Source organism: Taeniopygia guttata, chromosome 2 (genome assembly GCF_048771995.1).
Source record: "Taeniopygia guttata chromosome 2, bTaeGut7.mat, whole genome shotgun sequence".
Lineage (NCBI taxonomy): Eukaryota > Metazoa > Chordata > Aves > Passeriformes > Estrildidae > Taeniopygia > Taeniopygia guttata.
Genome location: NC_133026.1, coordinates 38,956,301 through 38,978,210, shown reverse-complemented (window position 1 = coordinate 38,978,210; position 21,910 = coordinate 38,956,301). Strand labels below are relative to the sequence as shown.

Sequence of the window (21,910 nt, the reverse complement as noted above, 5' to 3'; positions counted from 1 at the left end):
TGAAATTTTTCTAAAGGTTAGATAAAGCAGCAGATAAGATCTTTAAAAGCACAGCGTGCTTTCTGAGAGCTAATTTACTGCCAGCTAAACCGTGTTGACAGATGGAGAAGGTATTTTATTTTGAGACCAACAAGAAGCAGGCAGGCACTGCAAAATGCTTCATGTTCTCCTAGAAGCTTAGATTATTAAGCTTGCATGTTAATGCACACTTTGGACAGTTGAGTTTTAAAAGAATAAGAAGTTGTAAAGCAAATGGCATTTCCTGGATAGCCTCAAGGGAATTTTGAATACTGAGCTCAGGGTCCCTGGTGGGAAGCCACAATTTCAGCTAATTAGGGTGAATAGCAAAGTGTTGCATTTGGTCAAAACATTCTGTTAACCCTCATTTTTGTTGGCACCAACAAGAGTCTGGATTTTTTGCCTTTTCTTTTCTTTTCTTTTCTTTTTTTTTTTTTTTTTTTTTTTTGTGAATTCACTGCAGGAGTGCAAGGCACTCAGCTCACATACATTAGGCAGAAAGTCAAAGGAAACGCCAAAGTTCAACTAAAGTACAAGTAATTAGAACCAGATTCTCTGCTGCTTGTATGTGTGCATTTCATTGTAGAAGTTATTTATAAGCCTCCAAACATTTGAAAAAATAACTATATACTGTAGATCATTTAATTTTTATGTCTCGTCTGGAAAAAAAAGTCTGCTTTTAATCATCTTCCAAGAAAGGGCCAGGAACTGGGAAAGTGGGTCTCAATTGTTTCAATACAAATTTCTCTCTTTCATGTGCCACATAAAACTATTCTATAAAATTAAATCCAAAATATCACTGACTTTGCCCCCCTCCTTTTTTTTTTTTTTTATAAAAAACTTCTTTGAATTTGTCATGCTTAAATAGTTTGCATTGTTATGAGGGTTTGGGTTTTTTTAAACTCTTGTTTGGAAGACAGACAAGGGGAGAAGAAAAAAAAAAGAGTGAGAGAGAAAGAAAACATTATCGTGGAGACTTGCCAGCCTTGACTTAGTAACCTGGCCATGACCCTCCAGCGAGTGTGTGTTTGACCCGGTCACACATGACTCTAGCTGCGTACTGTTGCTGGGTTATAAGTCCCAGATATTTTTACCATATATACAACAGGTGGGGATCACAGACAACAGAAAGAGGAAAACAAAGTTTCCCCTTGTGGCAACACTCCCATTTTCTCCCTTGCAAAGAAAAAAGCACAAAGCAAAGAAGTTGTGCTACTACTTCAGTACTGGAACTTGCTGCGCTGGATCTTGTTTTTTCCTGGGGGTGGACTCACGGAGGTGGAGTGGGCTGAGGGCAGGAGGACCTCAGGGGAAGCCATGTGCAAATGTTAATCAACACAGAAAAAATCACCACAGTCAAAAATCTTTCCTTATAGAGCTCGCTATGCATCCAACTTCAATAAGGAATGCTTTTTATTACAAGTGAACACAACATACCTGGACTAAAACCTACAAAAACTGCAGATTGAGATATTGTTACCAGGATTTTCAGAAGTACCTAAGAAACTTTGTTTTCCACATTTGAAGGTTTCTTTTTTATTTATGTCTTCATATCTGCACACATCTGTCTTAAAGCTATGATATTAAATATATTTATTCTACTTTAATTCTTGGTAACAATTTTTGCAGTATTAATTTAATCAAGTCATGCATCTCTACCAGACTGACTTTAAAAAAAGGGTGGTATTCTGGAAGAAAGCCAAAGAAACCCTCTAAAGTCTACTGGCTTGCATTTAGTCTGAAAAGAGGCATTCTACTTTCAACAGGGACATCAGAAGATAAAGCTACATGACCTTGTTTCTTTTTGAGGGTGCCCAATCAAAAATGATCCTTTTCTGTTATTTTAAAAGCTAATAGAGTATCTAACAGGTTTCCACTATGTGCTGCTCAGGATTCATACAGTATGATTAAAAAAACAACAGAACTAGATGAGGTAAAGGTTACAGAGCTCAGAATCCCAGTCTGCAAGGACCAGACTAATGGACAAAACTGCATGCAAGGTCACCTAAAAGGAGTCTCAGACCCAGGGCACTTTAAGGGCCATGCAAAGGGCACAGGCTGCTGCTGCCAAAACTATCTCAGACAAGGTGCAAGTCCCGATAGGCGCAGCCGAGCTGGCAGGAGTTCTCTAAAGCTGAGTACTTTTGCTGCTACAACTCTTGTCAGCTAAAGAGCAATAGGGACAGCTGGCTTCTGTCCCGAAACATCTGGGAGAAGAGGGGTCCTGCTGAACTCTGCCCTCGCCTCAAAGTACAAGAAGCAGTGAAGCACACTCTCTGCTCTGATATCCTCACCCTAATGAAGTTCCAAGTACAAATTTAGCCATTGCTCCACTGCAGCCAGACATACGACCAGGACAGTATTTTCTTCCCCCACCCTTCTGCATCTCATACATTTAGACAGTGCACTATTTTGGGCAGGGCCTCAGAATGTGCTGTACAGTAACTGGCGCTGCAGGACTTTGCAGTGATACTCCAATTCAAATAATGGTAATGATCATGATCCTGCCAAGTCAAAAGATATTTGAAATAATGAACCCTGAAAGGCCTCCACAGTCGTGAGGGGAGACATTACTTGCAAAGCAGGTCCTTAGAACGCTTCAATTTTTACTATTGTAGCATTTCAGTGTTAAAACACAGACTCAATTTAAAGTATGATTGAAAAAAAAAACCAACTTCATATTCAACAAATGCCTCGCTGTTTATACACCAAGTTGTATTTGTCAACTGACAGAAAAAAAAGTGTTTACACTCGTTTGCTGCATTTCCCCCAGTTTAGAGCTAGGAGACAGAGAGCTGCATCATATTCCTTCATGCCTTTCATCAACAAAACAAGTTTCAATTGCAAATCTGTAATGTTAACCAGCAGAGTCATATAACATAAGTCAGTGGAGTCAGTGGATACCGATCTTGGCCATACAACAGTATAGCCCTTTGAAACCTGTATTCATATCAGGTGATTAGGGCCAAGAAATAGTTTAGTGTCCTACTACCAGCATAGCAGAGCTATCCAGATTTTTTTGCTCTAAGTCATGCAACAACAGCATCTATCTTCTGGTTATTTTTCTGTTTTACTCTCATAATATAATTTCTGTTATTTTGCAGCTAACTTCTTCACAGATTTTATTATTCCCCCAAATAATCTCTATGAGTTGCCCATTGAGGAGTAGAGATTATTTTGTAACGTACTTTTTTGCTATGACACAATTTGGCCTCTTTATAAATCCATTAGTTAAACATGGCAATTCGGGCACCTGATTTTATGCTGGCATTTAATAAGGCACTCCAGGAGCCCCACATGCCAGCACATCTTCCAGAGTGACATTCCTGAACAGATTCCCTGAGTGACTTTCCTCAGGCCCTGCTGTCCCTGGCCACACAGCAACACCAGCACCGCTTCTGCTTCTGCCATATTTAGCAGTGTGAAAGATCCTTCTCTCTTCTGCTTATCTGATCTACAAGCATGGTCCCTGACACTCCAGTACATGAATAATCCATGAGTATTCATATTTTTACCTTTGTAACACCTAAGTGAGATAAGGGAAGAGCTATTCTAACTTTACAGACAGGAAACAGAAGCACTGACAGGGAAAGAGCTTTATTTGCTTGCATCATAAATTCGTAGAAAAATGTAAGCAGTACCCAACTGGGATTTTTTTTTTTTTACCTGTCTACAGCACTAAGCAGTGTCCTCAAAATATAGCCTTACATCTCTTGCCCTAGGTTTCACACGGGATACATGACAAAGCAGGAAACTCTGTTAAGTCTGTGCTTGGCTCCTCTATTGCAGGGACTCTGAAGCACCCCCAAATCTGCATGTGCACTTCACTCACCTGCCCAGTGTGAGACAGGACAGGGCTGGGTACCTCCTGCCTCTAAGACCCACTGCTGCTGCCAGCAGGAACTCAGGAGAGATGATGAAACCTTGCCTTCATTTTCTGATCTCCACAGCCAGCTGAGAATCAGCTTTCTATAAGACTACCACCATATATACAATTACACAGGAATGCCCTAGCAGGGAACTTACTCGACTGACAGAAATCCTGAATCCCCTCCTGAAGGTGGCACAGAAGCAACTGTGTACTGCCAAAATACCCTCTACTCTTGACAGTACTGTCCAAGCCTCACATACCACCAAGATTTTAAGTCTGAATCTAGCAGGTTAGTCTTATAAATTAAGTACGTATGACCTGAAAATCACCAACACACAATCAGGTATTTCTGAAAGAAAACACCCTAAAAAAACCTTTGTCTGAAACTGCTGCATCTTTTTGTTGTGTCCACAGGTACTCAAGGGGAGCTGTCACTGCAACCACTTTTGGTACTTCTCCCAGCAGAGCCACAACTTTTGGCAAGTACATTCTCTACACACATATTTACAACAGTTAGCAGTAAAGGACAATGAGGAGGCTGCAGCTGCTCCATAGATTTGTAATCTCTTGTTCTTAAGCACCAGCTCCACTAAACCCTGAGGTAGTATGTATAACTAACATCACCTTTTCAAAGAAAATTATACTGCTTTTCAGGCTGAATTTTTTTTTTTTTTAACAGTTATGTCAGCGAAGCAGTTCTACATTTGGGTTTATGTGTCCGTATAGGCAGAGAGATGTATTTACACCTGAGCAAACGTGGAAAGCAGAAAGCTTGTCAGGATTAATTATATCAGGGCCAAGAACTGCATCTGGTTATACCTGTGTTACTCTCAAGACAGCGAGACTTAATGACGTGCTAGTAACTGAGAACAGGAGTGTCCTTCGCTAAATAAATGGCCAGGCAGACACCATGAACGAGCCATGGTGAAAGTAAGAGTAGAGACAGGATGGCCGCAGGGTTTGGCAGGCAGAGTTTACAGGGCAGCAGCTCATCACTTTGTATTAGGAGCCTACCTTCAAAATGAAAAAGAAAACATGTTAAATGAAAAAAATAAATCGTATGGAAAACTGAAGAAAAACATCCGAAAGATGCTAGCTCTGTAGTTTTTTCAGGTCGGTGATTTTCTGCCTGTCCATTACCATGCAAAACCACATCAGTCTCAAGTGAAAATTCCGCATTACTGCAAAACTGAAAAAATAGGCTCTTCCTTAAAAAAAAATACATAATTGTGCCATCATCTGTTTGAAGTTAGATTTTCCTCTGAAAATGGAATTTTCTTACAATTCAGGCCCTGGCTGCTTTACTTGTGAATTCCTATGGTCAGAACTTTATGTGCAATAAAGTGGCATAGTCAAAGAAGAGACACAAATGTAGAGAAGGTGAGAACTCTGACCTCTTTATTCTTTATGAAAAATAAGCCTATTTCTGTGGACTACTGATACAAATGTAATGTAACAAACGCAGTGTTTTCCCTACGGGATCAAAAGTTTTAAGAAAAGGCCCACTGTAGGGAAACACTTAAAAATAAAAGGGGTCTGATTCTTTTTTTCAGCTATGTTTTACAGTGTTGCTACTCCATTGATTCCAAAAAAAGACTCTTGTAAACATAAATAGGAGAAAACCCAGATCGAGTATCATCAGTAATAAATGAAAATTGCAAGGGCAATGAAATAGTTGCTATAATTTCTACACACATACAGATATTTTACTAATTCATAAAGTCTCCATTTATAGTTATTAAATGTTTTATAGTGTTTTGAGAATTTTTATTTTTATGTCCTTTCAAGCATTGGAACAGAATAATTCAGAGTATTATTCTAAAGGAATGATTTTATTCTTCAGAACTCACCTCCTGTCCAAGCTGGTATTAATTTTTGGTATTACTATGTCTGCCAAATAAATTTTTTATTTTCTCTATATTCAACATATCTTATGACACTATTCATCATGACTTTTTGCTGTGGCTTGAATCCAGCAAGAAAAGGAATGTTTTAATATCTTTAATCATGTAATACTATTACACAGTTGTTCAGTACCACACGGACAAAATAAAACTATTGTGCTCTCATTGGAAATGCCATAAAACTGACTTGCTGTGTAATATTTTACATATAATTTCATTTCTCAAATTTTAGGACCATTAGTTCAGAACATTTTGATTTTAAAGTCTTTTCAAATCTTAAAATTAATAGAGTGACTCAACAAGAGCCAATTCAGTGATCAAAACTACTTCAAGTTAGTAGAGTAGCAGTTAAAATGCTTATCATTACAATTAATTTGTATTACAGCCACACTACTGGATATCACTAATTGATTTATATTCCCTCCTTTCCATACCCATTTACAAGGGCAATTATGAACTCCATCACATATGTTTAAATGGGATACATTAGAACATTATCTAGAAACTAGACTGCTGAGCTTAAAATCCTTAAGAACAGGTAAATTCTTCATTAATGGGTATGTTATCAACTCACTACAAATGGCCTATAACCTTTTAAGGCAGCACACGGTGCTAATATTTTACTTTTCATGGGCAGTTGGAGGTTGGCTCCAATGATGAGCTCCACTGCTATCTTTAATTGTTTTTAAAATTGCATATTATAGGCAGCAATAAACACAAATTAGCATTATACCATCCACAGCTTTCTGCAAGGCATGGTTTCTATAAACAAGTTAAAACGCATACATCTGTAAATAATAAGTGTAAGTATTCTGAATTTAATGAATAAGGGCACTAAAAGAAATTGAACAGTAGGGGCTCAGCAATTAGAGTAACTGCCCATTTTATTAAAAATGTATTGTTTCCAGCTTTCACTTTAGAAAGCTTTTATTACTTTGCTAATTCTAAGTTTTGATTTCCTTTAAAAAGGATGTCTAATTCCTTATTTTTCTTTGACAGCCCCATCACACAGCACTTGCCTTTTTTGCCCAGGCAGTGGACAACTGTGAAGCTTTATATCTCCTTGCTCGGGATCTCACACTTGGGCCCTTGCTGCAGACCTTTGTTTGGCATTATGCCATCCTGAGGTATGATTCCTTATCAAGTACGGTTTCATACCACAACGAAGCTGGGGTGAAACCTGCTGAACCAGCACAGCCCAGGCAGCCATCCTACAGCCCTTTCCCAGAGGTTACCAACACTCTGGCAGAGTGGGGAGGGGAGGAGCACACTTCCAGCTTCCCAGCCATGCCCCTGCAACCCAGGGCCATTTGCTGAAGTTGGCACGGCTCAGGCCATGAAATGGAGCCATGAGTTTCCTGCTGTTGCTCAGCAGCAGCCTGCTGCAAGAGGACAGGGCAATGTATAGACTGGGAGGAGCAAAGGTAGCTTCTCAAACCAGGCAGATATCCCAGTACATGTCTCCCACACCCCAGAATCACTGCAGTGAAGCCCTGGGCTATCCTTGCTTGTACATGTATGTTTTACATCCATGTAGCTCACTTTCCAAGTGAGTGTTAAGATTATTCCTTACACTAGCCTAACTGCACCCACGTCACTGCTCTGTGGGGGTATTATTAAAACAATCCATTATTTCCATTTAGACATGACACAAACACAGGGAAAATATGGCTTTCATCACTTGTGCTTATCTGCAAATAAGACAGTCAGACCAAAACTTGACCTTTCTAACAAGCTACAGCACATGTACATTTCCAACATCTGAGACCAAGACAGGGACATACTCTGTCCTCCTTCATCCCCTCAGCCTACCAGATTATGGCAGTGCAGTACTAAGAGCAGCTGATCCCAAAATTTCTGATGCTAATGTAAGTAATTCCAATTTATGGAATATTTAAGAACTTTGTCACTGTCTGTTGAGAGAACAAATGAAATATTGAGTCTACTAAGCTGTAATGCTCACCTGAGTGGAATTTCAGTATTTTTAGCTGAATACCTGACAGATAAAAAATGGTAACACAGTGGGGAAAGTAACATGAAAATGAAGTCACTAACAAATTTCCTTTCCTTGTAAATCACAGCACCTTGGCATTGAATTTATAAAATATTTTGATTTAGGTTTTTTTTTCTTATAACTTTCAATCAATGCAGTTAACATAGCAAACATCCCTCTGCCCCTCTCACAGTAGGTCGAGCAAAAGCTAAAATCTGGGAAGGCGCGTGATGTCCCAGAGCCAACTGGTAGCAATTCTCTTGATAGTAGCTCAGAGCACACATCCACATTCTACATAGAAGATCTAAGATCAATAAAATAAAACATTCACAAGAGCCTGGAGACAAGATGTGTGACTGCAAGGAACATTTCCCAATATTCTGTTTTCCTATTCTCTACCTGCAGTAGAGTCTCCTATTAAACTGTTGGAATGAGGAATGCTTATAATTTTACCTGTATGTTGTCTGTCATTACTATTTTCATTCAGAAGTGAAAAAATATGCACACACTGTACTTCAGGAAAATACATAAGTGCTAACAGTATTTCCCAGTCACCTGGTCTTTCTTATTCAATATCTACCTTCAGCAGTGATTCTTTTTTTTCCCAGATAAGCTACTCACTGACTGCAATATCCCTGCCTTGCAAACAGGAAAAATATCAGCTTTACTTTATATAGAATATGACAAAAAGAAAGTACTCTGTTTCTAAAGAACTGAAAAAGCAACATTCAGTCCTAGCTGATGTCCCAAGAAACTTGAGGCAAAACATACTCTGAAAAATTTATTTTCCCCCTATGAGGTTAAAATCCAGAAGATCTCTGGTTACTGTGCTCTAATAATTTTTAGATGTCTTTATATGGTGAATACCCACTACTACACTACGTATATAATTATGTTTCATAAAACACACCTTTTTTTTTTTTTTTTTAAGGGGGAAAAAGCCCCTTTTCTTGCCATGTTAGAGAGATTTGGGCCATTATTTTCTGAGAAATTAGGCTAATATTTACTACCGCTTTTCCAGTTGTCACAGTTCATTCAATGCATTCTTCCCAAACTTTCCAAAGAACTGCTTTAGGTTCTGTTCCAATACCCAAAGAATTCTGAAGACACAGCAAAGTATTACTGCCAACACACTAAGGCTATTAAAAAATGTAGATAGCTGTGAAACTGTCTGTAAGACTACCATTTCACTTGAAGGTCCAGAAAACCTCCAACCTGTGACACTACTATTTCACTGAGTCACTGCGACAAGGCAGAGCAGCCATTTTAAGGAATTAGTAAAATCAGCAGAGGGCTGTTGGTTAGAAATAATTGCTTTTAATTTTTTAGTATTTGTACAAGTCTGACAACTGCACAGCTGCACAGAGTTGCCCCAAACTGTAATATAAACTAGGCAAGCTTTCCACAGAGTAAGTTCAATATGCTTTCCATTACTTCCCATTCTAAGGCCTGATCCTGTTTTGCTTTTCATTACACAGACTTGTCAGAAATTTTGGAAAATCTTAGTTCTTTTCCCACACTTTACCCACAAGTTTGACACAAGCCGAAGATGACAACCTATAAAAACAGTAATTTTTTAAAAAGTGTAACCTGTGAGCTAATGGGATGCTCTCTGAGAAAACTCACTTCTGACCACCTTACCCTGGGACCAGACAATCCCAGTGGGACAGGGGCACATTTTGGAAAGCTCTCATACCACCCAGGAACAGGGAGATCCTGCTGTTTCATGGCCCCCTCAGCATTTGCAAACCAGTTTGCCTGATCACTGGCTTCTATTGTTTCCTGAGATAAGCAGGGCCCCAGTGAACAATTAGAGCTTTCAATAAATAATCTGTAAGCACATTCATTTGATTTACTGTTATTTGATATAGCAGTTAGTTTCAATGGGGCAGTTACTATTGATCACTTAAAGTACTACAGACAAACATGAAACACTTCCAGAACTCCATGGATTATTACTCTTTATCTGCCACTCATCTGGGTTACTTGTAATGGTTGTGAAATTTAAAATCAATAACAACAATTAGTGTTTGTTATACTCTGAGGAATGAATGATGTGAAATATGTTTTGTTACTAAAATGAAATGCTGAAAGCTTGCATAGAGGAAAGACTCTTGTAAATAGCAAAACGCTAAAATAATTTCTCTTGGTATTAGAGAGTGTCCAAGAAAGAGGGTAAAGAAAATTAAAAGTAGGTAATTTAAATGCACTCAGAAGTACACACACAATTTTAAAAAGGTATCAGTAGGATTTTCAAACGAATAAAACTTTCAATGAAACTGATGAGAAAGACGCACCCAAGTTTTCCTTAGAAAATCCTACTGCCAGTTCAACAATTTCATACTCTTTGACCTCTATGAGTATTAGGTTGTTAATCATGGCAGGACTTTCTCCTATGTAGATAATTGGAGATAAAGGCAAAGCTCTGATTCATTTTCCAACTAGCTTTTACTGGAAATTATTACCAAAAAAAAATGAAGTGTCTAGGAGATGAATTAAAAATTAAATTGATGAAAGCTGGAAACTGATTTTCAGGTATATATGTTGAAAAATACCTTCTCTCTTTAGAATTTTTATTAATTTATATTAATAAATTGTGAATATAATCAAATGTATGGAAATAACAGTATTTTAGGATCTCTGCTAAAGTAGTAATGCTACATAAGTAAAATGCAAAACAATAAGAGAAATATTTTATCATTAAACTGTAAGCAGAGCTCCTTGTGAAATCATCCATTCAGAAGACTTGTTTTTCATCAATTATTTGTTATTTATCTGATGTAAATATAAGAAGGTCTAATTAAAATGTATGACTCTTTATACAGCTTCTTGTCATTAAGACCAATGAAAGCAAACTGAAGACCATAATGAAATAATTACGTTTGCCTTTAAGAATCCTCTTCAACAACACATGGTAGTACCACACTAAATTAAAACATCAGGAACTAAATTTCTCTTGCATCTATTTCCATTTTCACTAATTATACCCCCAAGCTTTCCAATAGACCAGGCCCCGAAATTCTTTTGAAGCTGAAACAGCCTAAGGAACAGCAACCTTTTCATAGTAATGGACTTTGAAGAAGAAACAAAGGTAACGCAGCCCTGGAAGGATTAATATTTCAAATAGAGTTATCATGTGAAAATATGTGTTTATTTGAAAAATGGAGAAAAGATTGTTGATAAAAAGCCAAATATGTGTTCCAGGGAAACCAATACTCTGATTTAATCTCATTTGATTGCGTCATTCCTTCCTAACCTCTTTTTCTCAGAGTATTTTCTTTTTCTGCACAGAAATTCAAGTTAGCAAAAGCATAACAAACACAGTACTGCTGGGCAGTGCCAGTGTACCATGCTGTAACTGAGCTCTGCTTTCATATTTTGGTGAAGTTGAAGAATTGCAGTGTTCATACCTGGACTCCATTTCAGGGAGAAGGAAACAGCTATTTGCCCAAACTGCCTCTAGACATGCAGTGCATCCTAACACACAGCTCATGCTTTAACCACAAAAATCTTGCAGAACCTCACCAAACACAGAGAAAGGAAAGGCTTCGGATAAGGAAGAGGAAAAAAAAAAACAAAAACACAGGAGGATATGAGTCAGCTCTGACTTCTTGCAGGCAGCTGAAGGCTCCTTTTCAGAAACTTCAGGGAGATAATGGATCCTTCTTGGTGTGGTGTCAGAGAAGTGAATGTGGCAATAGGTGCAAAGCATAGAAAGATGTTCACATACCTAACCTGCATAGCATATGACTATATGTGCAACTAGAAAAACACAGCTGGAAAGTGCTCTCCAAAAGGAGAGAGGAAGGCAGAGGTTCACTAGGGGAAGAAGACTTGGGAAAAGTAGCTTGCCCTGTTAGTTCCCTGATCAAAGACACTGAAAGACATAGGTGATTTGCCATTTGTTCTGCATTTTACACCTTAGTGTTCAAAGTGTGGAGTGAAATCAGAAAGATCTCTAGAAAGTCCAAGACTTTCCAGCTAACCTCTAAGGAGGATTTGACATATACCCTCACCCAGTAACTAATAAAATTTCTTCCTCAGCTGAATGAAAAGAGCTATGCTAACAACAAAACAATACTAAGGATTACTCTGCAAGACGAGGGGAAAAAGGAAAAACCTCCTCAGACCAAAAGTTGAAAGGCAGTAATACCAATAACGGCTTAAAACCAAAGAAAGAATCCCCAAGCTCAGGACCTGATCTTAACAATAAGGAAGTTCACCCATGCATGGCATTTTAGCCAGTCCTTTCGCTTGTGCCCTATGCCAAAACCTGCAGGCTGGTGGATCAGTGAGGGTGGATCTCTGTGAAAGAGGGAAAGTTTGTAGAGAAGTTGGGACCCAGAGAGGAGTGCAAAATCCCGAGAGATAGTCGAGCTTAGAGGGGTACAGGCGTTTTTCCCTGTGCCTAAACCAAGGTCCTAGGGGAAGAATCTGCCTTGCAGATCCACAGCCCTCGCCCAAGGGCAGGTCTGGTATCGCCAGATGGCACTGTGACACAGTTTTCCAACTCCTTTTTCTTCATGGGAGGGTGAATGTTCGTCTTGGAAAGACAGGCAACCCTGGTCTTCTTGTGAGTTTTTGAGTAGAAGATGAGGAATTAAAGTGGCAGAGAAGCCTGTTTCCTGCCCCGGGCTCTGCCCACGGCCACTCCCTGAGCAAAAGTGCTGGAGGCTCCGAGACCCCCAAAAGCCATGGCACAGCTGTGCCGCGCCTGAACACCTCTGTCCCAAACTGGCATTTGTGAACAAGTGAAATACTTAAATCAACTCAGATGATGTTACATTCACTTATCACACAAGAACGTAGAAATCCTCTTGGTATCAGTCACCAGCTGGCAGAGGAGTGATTCTGGTACAGGACTGGGAGATGAAGGAACCCTCATAGGAGATGAGATGCACACCCCTATATGGTGTGCTGCTGTGTCATCAGGCAGCCTGGCAGAGAGGAGCAGCAGAGTGGTTTAATGGCCACTTCAGGAATTACCTCAAGCTGCATTCAGATTAAAAAAAAAAAATAAAAAATATGGACGATTCAAGAGATTTTTTTGTGTTCTTTAACTGTATTGGTGGGGTGGGTTTTGTTTTGGTTGGTTTTCTTTCGATTTGTTTTGTTGGGGTTTTTTTGGTGGGGGAAGAAATAATTGAACCATTTCTTCCACTGTTTCTATCTTACAGACACAAATGGCTTTCTATAATCAAAGGACCCACTGAAGGAAATCTGTGTTAAATCAAACTGTGTTTTTTTGTCTCCAGTTGGTCAACCTGTTTAATTGTTCCACATCTCTGCTATGCATCTTTAAAAGAAGACTGATCCTTCTTTCTTAGTCAGAAAAGATACTGGATGTTTATTGTGCTGAAAATCCAGCACAGTGACATGAACTTTTACTGGTATTTCCTAAAAGTACCAGTACACAAATACACCAAAGGCTCACTCATACAACCACTCTGTCTCTGAAACTCTTACTAAAATTGAGGGTGGAGGGTTGAGTGCATTTAAGTGCTTCACTAGATAAGGCTGTAAAAGACAAAGACATCCTTAATTTGTCATTTTATTGTTCAAAGATCCTTGCTAAAAATACTATGTGAGCCTAGAGAAAAATATTATGGTTCAATGGAAAGAGATCCTCCAAACCATTAAAAGAAACTAAGCGGTGCTAAAAAAATCTCTTTGTTGCAAGACATTTCTCTGCTTTTTTTCTTAGGGGATGCACTTAGAGAGTAAAATATAAGTCACTGAAAGTGCATAAAACGGAAATCCTTACAAACTATGGATGGACTCTAAAATCATGTCCTTAGCGGTGAAGATCCAGAGCACTCTGAGAATTTATAAATACTCATTCAAGCTTTAACCTATTAAACCTATACAAGTGTAGCCTGCATGTGTATATTTAACTTACATAGTTTTATAATATTCCGTTTATATATGGTATAAGCAGGGGGAAGAAAAATCACCTTGTCCAAGGGGAACAGAAGGTATATTATATACTTTGTGTCTAGGATTCTTTAACACAGACTTGCTGGATTATATTTCCATCTCTCTTAACTAAAGTATTTGAAGAAGATTCAAGGCTCAAACAGAGCACTAAAAGAAAGTGGGGTCAGTTATATAAGGGCTAGCACTAGTTTGTTAAAAGTTTTTTTCCTACCCACTGCCAAATAAAGGGACAAAGAAGTGAACATTGTGGGAATGTGTTCCTAAACCACATGATATCCTTATCAGATTGTCATGTACAAGGGAGGTTCTCACACAGGGACCCCATGCTGGTGAGCTGACCTGTCACATGATGCAAGTTCTACACTCCTATTCAGATTACTAAAACGAGCTGAAGAAATCTAAATTTCCCCTCCTCCCTCCCCCCCAAATAAGCAAAATGCACAGTGACCGAAGTCATATTAATTCGCTGCCACTGGGAAAGCAATCCTGAGCAGCTGCAAATAAGTGAGTATATGAAGACGATAATCTAGCTATACCACAATTAATATCTGCTGAGCAGACATTATTGCAGAGAAGCAAACAGAGAATCAGAGAAACCTATGAGTCAGACAAAATACAAGGGAAAAACTCAGCTGATTTGTAAATTTATGGAAAGAGAGTAATATATTTTTATAAGCAAGTCCTACTTTGTCATGTAAGTGTCTCTATTTTCACTGTTGATGTTGTGAACACTGTCACTGAATTACTTTTTAATGTCTGGGGGAAGTGGAACAGTCCTGTAAACATTTTTAATATTAAATGAAGGTTTTAAATAATATTTGATCATTCAAATATATAGCCTGCTTTAAAAAGTGTTGAGGGAGCTCCTAGATGCTCAGCATATTCTGAAGTGAAGCCATGAAATGTTAATTTAGGATGCTAACTTTAGGCTACTGTTTCTGACATTCTTAACTTTTGAAACACATTTACTCATGCAATGACAAATTAATAAATCCCAGACTCTAGATTATTTTTTAAAAGACAGTTTAAAATCCATGGGTTTGGATGCAAGTTGTTTACAGATTACAATTAGGAGGAACAGCTAAGATTACTGTGACCAAAAAACTGCACAGAATCATTTCCATATTTTATCAGATTGTTTCTTTTATACCTGGAATATGGTTCTCATAAAACGGTGGCAGCAGTAAGACATTACTCCTTGTTTGCCTGCTAGAAAATCCAGTTTTGTTACTCTCCTGTCTATATTTTTCCTGAACCACAGAGAAAATTATTATTCTGTTACTTTAGAATAGTTTTGAGCATTTTGCAGCTTGTATTTTCGTGATTCCGTTTGGTTTGAAAAGGGCTTGGATTTCAGCAAGAAGTGGCACGGGTCACAGTGCATGGGGACAGACTTCATGCACATGAGCAAAGGTCAAAATCAATCATAGCTTTGTATTTCCAGACCTATTACTTTTGGCAGTTTACCCTGCCAGAAGGGGCTAAAATACTTGCCTCCCAAAAGGAGTAAACATCAACAGGGGGCAGGAATATAATCAGCCTCCCAACCACTCGGCAGCGAGAAATGAAGGTAAAGGATCCCCTCCTCGCAGCAGCCACTAAGCCATCTTAATGTTAGATGCAACATTTTCAGCAAAAAGTTGAAAGATTTCACAGCACAGTGACTTGAAAAGGACAATAGGCCTATTTAGGCAATTATATTATGCAGGCTTTGTTATTAGGCAGCCCTGCTCAGCCCCAGAAAGTCTGGATAATCAAAAGTGTCCAAGTACAGGAAGGGGAAAAGTACAACCCCACCCTCCCGCACAGCCGCTGCCAGGACCTCTGGATTTGAAGGGTAAAGTCTATTTACCGAAGTTCCTTGGCCATTTTATACATCAACTGATATCCTTCCTCATGGGGCTGCGTGCTACAGCCTAGCAAAGCTCTGGAAAGCCCTCTGAAACCACAACTAATTTGGCCCCAGCCACCCGCCCCTGTAAATTCAGTGCTCAGAAGCTGCTGCCAGCCCCCTAGGCAGGAGAGGGATGTTCCCCCCCGGCTCGCACGCATACCAGGGCCGGTCCCCACGGCCAAACAGATCTGGAAACTCATCGCAGCTGTGCTCTGCTTTTGAGGTCTCAATAGGACGGGGCATAGCGCGGCCGACCGCGGCAGACAGCAGTCCTGCCGAGCACAATGTCCCTTTCACAGCCCCGCTCCCAAATCTAAATGCTGGCTGTGTTACACAGCCGCACTTCATCGGCAGCGTAAAGGGCGGTATATAAATTAGACCTGAGCAAAACCAGTCACTTGGCGTGTTTCGGGAGGTGGGACCGTAATCCGCCGGGCAGGGCGCCTCGCTCCCCCAGCAAAGCCCCTGGGCTCGGCCGGGCTGCGGGGCCGGCGGGACGCACACACGGTTAACAAAAACCGCTCAGCAGTAAGCAGGGATTTCGCTGGATGTGAGGAGGACTAACTTCGCTGTCGAAACACTATCTCCCCCTCTTTCAACTCCTTAACTTCACCCTAACCCTCTCCAAGGCATCGCCTCAGAAGCCTGCTTTGTTCTGACAAGTTGCACCTTCGCTGAGCAGACTCATTAGCCAAGCAGGGAGTCACCCAAAGATACATTGCTTTTCCTCCAAGCTTATCCCACCCTGACTTCACCAGCGAAAGCCTCTCATCATTTTTGTCTGCAGGAGTTTTTGACAGAGGTGCATGTCCATTAGGGTTTTCCTGTGCCAGCAGCCGAATCAGACTAACTGCATCACAGCCTATGTAGAGAATAGTTTTCCCCTTTCAGTTATTTTGAAAGAAAAATATCCCCACACTTTTTTTTTTTAAATGAAATGGATTAGAAACAAACATTTTTTTTAATCACATATTTCAGAGCATTAAGCTATATATAAAACCTTAAACAAAGACTCTATCCCTAAGCAAATCAGTCCTAGCCATTTAGCTGTAAAGTTTATAGATGAACTTCAAAGAAAATAACCTGGTTCAAACAGATCTTGCCTTCTGGGCACTAGCAAACACACCTGCAGCAATTTGATACTTGGGAATGCAGATTACAAGCCCTTCACTTCAAAATGTTTGTTTTTTAATTGAGAAAGATGAAAGAAAATAAAGTAGTGAGCTTTTTTTTTTTTTTTTTGGTGGAACACAGATGTTTCCAGTGCTTGCAGAGAATGGGAACGTAACCCAAACTTCGCAATAATCCAGAATTTTGAAGGAAAATGCATGCTTTCAGGAGTCCCATCTTCATGAACTTTCTGAAAGTTAATACCCGCTAGCTCAGGTAGGCAAACACTTCCTACAAAACTGAAATAAGAACTGTATAATGCGAGCCTCAACATCCCAGTGTGTTCTGCTGCCATAACCATAACTTTTGACTTCATCAAATTTTGTATGCTTCTAACCCTAAGGAAATGCAGTAGGCCGTAGTCATCTACTTGATATAATTAGCTGAAACACTACATAATGCCAAACAAACTTACTCTTGTTTTGGGCCTGCTCATTTGGGTTTTTGCCTGTTTAATTAATAAAGACTTTTTTTAATAGGCTTTTCCAAGGTCATATCTCTATTCTTTGCAGCTCCTGTCTCAGGACCTGTCCTGTTCCCACTTCCACAGTATTTAGTTAGCCCATGTTTCACCAAAAGTTATTGGTTTTCTCTCAGTATTTGCTGCCACTGCACTATGAGAGAGCAGAATATTCTAACTTACTTAAGAAACTATAAATTACTCATTCTTACAATCTTAACTCTTTTGTCCTCTTAAGAACTATGCTTGTCTAATTTAATTATACTGACTTGATTTTTATCTTACAACAAAAGGTGTGGAAACAAATTACGATTAAAAGTGAAGTTGGTTCTAGTCTCATTTCTGAGTCCACAATTTTCTTCGCAAACAAATAATCTCATTTAAAATCTACAACAATATAACTAGAACAACATAAAACATAAACTCATATGAGTGCAAAGTCAAGGGGGGGTTTTGTATTCTTGTAACACACCGTGCAATATGCAGTGGCTAACAGTTGTGTTGCAAACACAGGGCAGGTTTTTCCTCCCACAGTGGAGAGAAAAAAATACCACACAAGTTAAGGTCATGTTTGGGTTATGTCTTACCCTCTATTTTTACTTTGCAGACCCTCATGGACTAGAAAATTCATGATGCTGCAGGAGTGCACTAGCTTAGTGAATTGTAACAGGATTAACGTACGGAAGATGTGCTGAAGTTGGAGACCTACAGCATTCTGCCCTAAACCCTGCAATGGCCAATTTTGCCAGCATTTCAGTTGAAACCCTGATGCTGTCTGGGATTGTTACTGGCCTGCTCTGAGTTTGTACTATCCATGTACTATTCCCTCAACAACCATTTACCTTTTACTCTATAATCACGTCTCTATCAAAGCAATATTTCTAAGGCCTGAGGCAATGGCTGCAGGTGTACTGGCTTGGATTTTTTTTGCAGAGACAAAACTTAAACAACAAATTAGACCAAAAAAATCCTATAAAAATTCTAACAATTACAAAATTTGATTATTATTACATTACATCAAATCACAGAGCTCTTCGTAAAAATGGAGAATCAGGAAATGCTAGAGGTAGAATTGAACATTGCTATCTTTGTGTTTATAAGCATTGGAGCAACCTTTAAACTATTAATAGCTTTCTGGACCACAAAATTTCTAGTTCTGTCATATTTTCATGAGATGCAAGATAAAAATCTTAACCTTTGAGAGAATTTTAGTATTTCATAATCCGTTTATATATTTACTCATGCATAAACTGCTTACACTTTCTTCAAAACTGAAAACAAAATTTGCTCTAAGGTTTCAAGCCGAAATCTTAATTTGGACTCTAACTAAATTGTTTTTCCAAATTTCTATACCATTAACATTCACAGTTCAAATTATAGCCACTGTATTATGATTCATGTTTCGACCCGATTTTAAATTGCCATGAAGTGAAGATTAATCCTACTGCTTATGAAGTTACAAGACTGGATTCCTGAATGCATTTTCCTGTATTTTTATTTACCCTTGTTAATATGAGTTTCTTTGATTAGCTAAACTTTCCTGTTATCAACACTTGTCTCTTATCACAGACCCTAGGCAAATGACATATTTACCACTCATTCCATTCTGATAAGGGTAATCCTGTGTTTAACTTGCCCAAGAACAAACACCATATATTTTTTTTTTAAGAATCCTGCTTCTAGGTATTAACAACATACAAGAGAAAGAGCAGGACATTTTAAAGCCAGGAGTTATTTAAAGAATATTTTGCAAGTGTAAGCTTTTAATGACAGTATATATGCTTCCTACTCCAGGAAAGTTTATTTAATTCCAAGTTTCCGCAATATCACCACTGAAGTTATACTAAAGTTTAAACCATGAAAGGAGGAAAACACATTTTTAGTAAAACATCTGGTTTGGATTTTTGTTTTTGCTAACTGAAGCTCTCCCATAGCTAGTAACACTATTTTGAAGTAAAAGCTTTGTTTCATATTTTGTTTGAAGCATTTTTAAAACAGTGTGAAAAAAAATAAATATCCCATGCTGAACTTTGCAGTCTCCTTTTAATTGTAAAGACATCAAAACATTTGCAGTGTTGTAGGCCACTAGTCACTGATTTTTGCAATTCTGTTTTCATTACTCAACCCACACAAATGTCATATGGTGTCTGAAAACTTTTGAGCCGAGTGAAACACACTATTTCACCAAACACTCTTAAATTTATTTTTCAATTACCTACTCCACCCCTTTGAAATGCCAAAGGGAGAACTCTTCTAATTCCTAGTTAACTTTTTAACATACCGCAAAACAGAAATTTCCAACAGCATTATGCAGTTAATGGTGTACTGAAGTGTTTGAGAGCGTGCTAAAAACATTTTGATAGATAGCCAAGTCATTTATCTAAATCACTGTCAGAGCAGTGAAGCATCCTGCAAGCTTTTAAGCATAGTATAAGGTGATGTTTTTCTGGCACTTTTTGTCATTTCTCAAACTTGAAATAAGGGTGTAAAAATACTGCTATTGTTTATCATCTATATATTTCAGCAACAAATGAAAACCCTATTACATAGTAACACATTTTCAAAATGTCCTACCACTAACCCTCACTCCTCTCTTAACAGTGCTTCGCTGTCTGAATCTCAAGGTATAGAAATAATTGATGGTTAAACTCAAAGGGTGTTCACAGTAAGTAGTTTTCTAGCAAAACAGCAACTTCTTAGAGCAACAAAGTGAAGAAGAAAGGTGGCAGCAAGGTCAGTACAAAGAAATATTGCCTTTTCTTCGGAAACTTATAACTACTGTCTGATTTTTGGAATGGCAACCTACCCACTGCAGTTCCACATCTTTGCAAGAACTGTAGAGATCAACATTTTAATTGCTTGGCTGCTCTGCTAAAATGCACTTCAAGACAACATGCATCCTGATTAGCAAATGTGCTACAAAATTAGATTAAGGGGGAGGGGGGGAAGCTACCACAGAGATGTTATGTAAATTCGTCTTTCACTGGTTGGAGTTTTGAAAGTATTTGCTGTATTACATTACGATTTTATGTGTTCCTGTTTGGCTGCAGAACTGTTGTTAGGATCAATATGCCACATGAGAAGGGATAAACAGAAAGAAGTCCGGTGCTTCTTTCCTCTTTCCTTTCTTGCCAAAAGAGGGAAAAAAAAAGCTTGCAAACCACATTTTGCACGAAAACTCACCCCACCCCTCATTACCTCTTCACTTAATTACTAGTCTTTCTTTTTTAAATACATGCAAGTAAATAAATTAAATAAATAACAACAACAACAATTAAAATAATAGTAATTGCTTTAAAGTGGAAAAAATAACAGTTGGGACCTACATTGAGCACTGTGCCGGTGTTGCCACTCTGTTTGTGCCAATCCACTGAAGCATGCTTTGAGAGCCTTCTCCTGGAGCATGCAGGAAGACGGACTCGCAGTGTAGAAATCCAGCATCTGAGCAGGGCTCACTGCTAGAACGTCCATACAGTCAAACATGATTCCCCCTGCACAGAATGCCTGCAAAAGTGCTTTCCTCTAGGTGTGGAGGAAAATGGCACATAAAAGTACACCCAACTCCATCAAACTCTGCCCCTTTTTTGGCACGTAGGCTGTTGGTCTTTTTCCCAGACCAGAATCATGAATTATGACAGACAACACAGCTAAAAGCCTGTAATTGATCCAAATGATCATTTACCATTTTCCAGGCTGCCCAGCCAATCCAGCAAGATGGGGGGATGCGAGCCGCATTCCAAGTTTTAGCTACCATCAATTTTCCCCCAAAATTTCTTGAGAGTCAGTCCAGCTCCTGAGGCGCTCGCCGGGTGTGCGCCGCGTCCCACGCCGTGCCAATCGCCCACCTCCCCGGGATAAAACAGCTCCGGTGGAGGCTCGGGATCCCCCTCGGCCGTGAATAGATGCTTCTGCCTCTGAACAGCTCACTTCCTACTACTTGTGTCACAGGGAATGAAAGATTGAATTGCCTAATATATGCGAGTGAACTTTCCGTGAACCCTTCCCAGGCTGCTAACCTTCAAATGACCCAAGCGGTCTGACATCACCAGCTCCCAGGATTCTCACACGCCTTCACAACTCCCAGCAGCCCTGCAGAAAAGCCAGGCGGGCGGGCAGGCAAAGGCGAGCCCCAGCCCTGCCGGAGTCGCCCCGCGGCCGCCGAGCGGGCGGGTGCGGACGGGGAGCGCAACTTACAAAAAGATCCAAAATAATAAAGTAATTAAAAAAAAAAAAAAAAGCCAAACACAGCCACGAGGGGGAGGGGAAGGGGGTGGGAAGTAAAAAAGCGGTGTTTTCAGCGGTTGCAGGGAGGGGAGAATTTGAAAATTCCAGCTCAATTTGCTGAAAGTTCTGTGCCCCCCTCCCTCACACGCACACACACACATTCCTTCGCTCCCCGGAGAGGCCGCGAGCGAGGCGCAGGCGCTGCCGCTGCTCCCCAGCCAGGGACACGGCTTCGCCCCAGCTGCTGGGCTCGGGAGCAGCCTCATCCCGGCGCTGCCCCGGCACACGCCAGCGGGGACCCGCTCAATACCACTCGCAGGGACTGCGGCCGGTGCCAGCCCCACTCCCAGCGGGGAGTCGCAGGGGCTCGTCCCTCCTGGGCTGGGGGGGCGGTCAGGCTCCATCTCTCCGCACCATCCATCCCTCACCCCAGCTCCTA

The 21,910-nt window shown here is 39.8% G+C and overlaps 1 protein-coding gene and 1 long non-coding RNA gene across 12 annotated transcripts in view; one reads left to right on the top strand and one right to left on the bottom strand.

Annotated features, from left to right (window-relative positions):
* The window catches only part of RARB (retinoic acid receptor beta), a 319,701-nt gene that overhangs the window by 69,804 nt on the left and 227,987 nt on the right, over positions 1-21,910 (bottom strand). The window contains exon 1 of one of the 11 annotated variants that reach the window (XM_002197349.6): positions 20,574-21,351. The exons of 9 other annotated variants lie outside the window; for them this stretch is intronic. In XM_002197349.6, the coding sequence (XP_002197385.1) occupies positions 20,574-20,730 (157 nt within the window). In that variant the 5' untranslated portion in view covers positions 20,731-21,351. Of the gene's footprint in view, positions 1-20,573; positions 21,352-21,910 lie in introns of those variants that run through there. One more of the 11 variants, XM_072925732.1, reaches the window with a different exon arrangement.
* On the top strand, positions 13,956-19,275 carry LOC140682633 (uncharacterized). Its single transcript, XR_012054578.1, has 3 exons — positions 13,956-14,227; positions 16,872-17,003; positions 17,855-19,275. It is a non-coding gene; the product is annotated as an uncharacterized lncRNA (long non-coding RNA).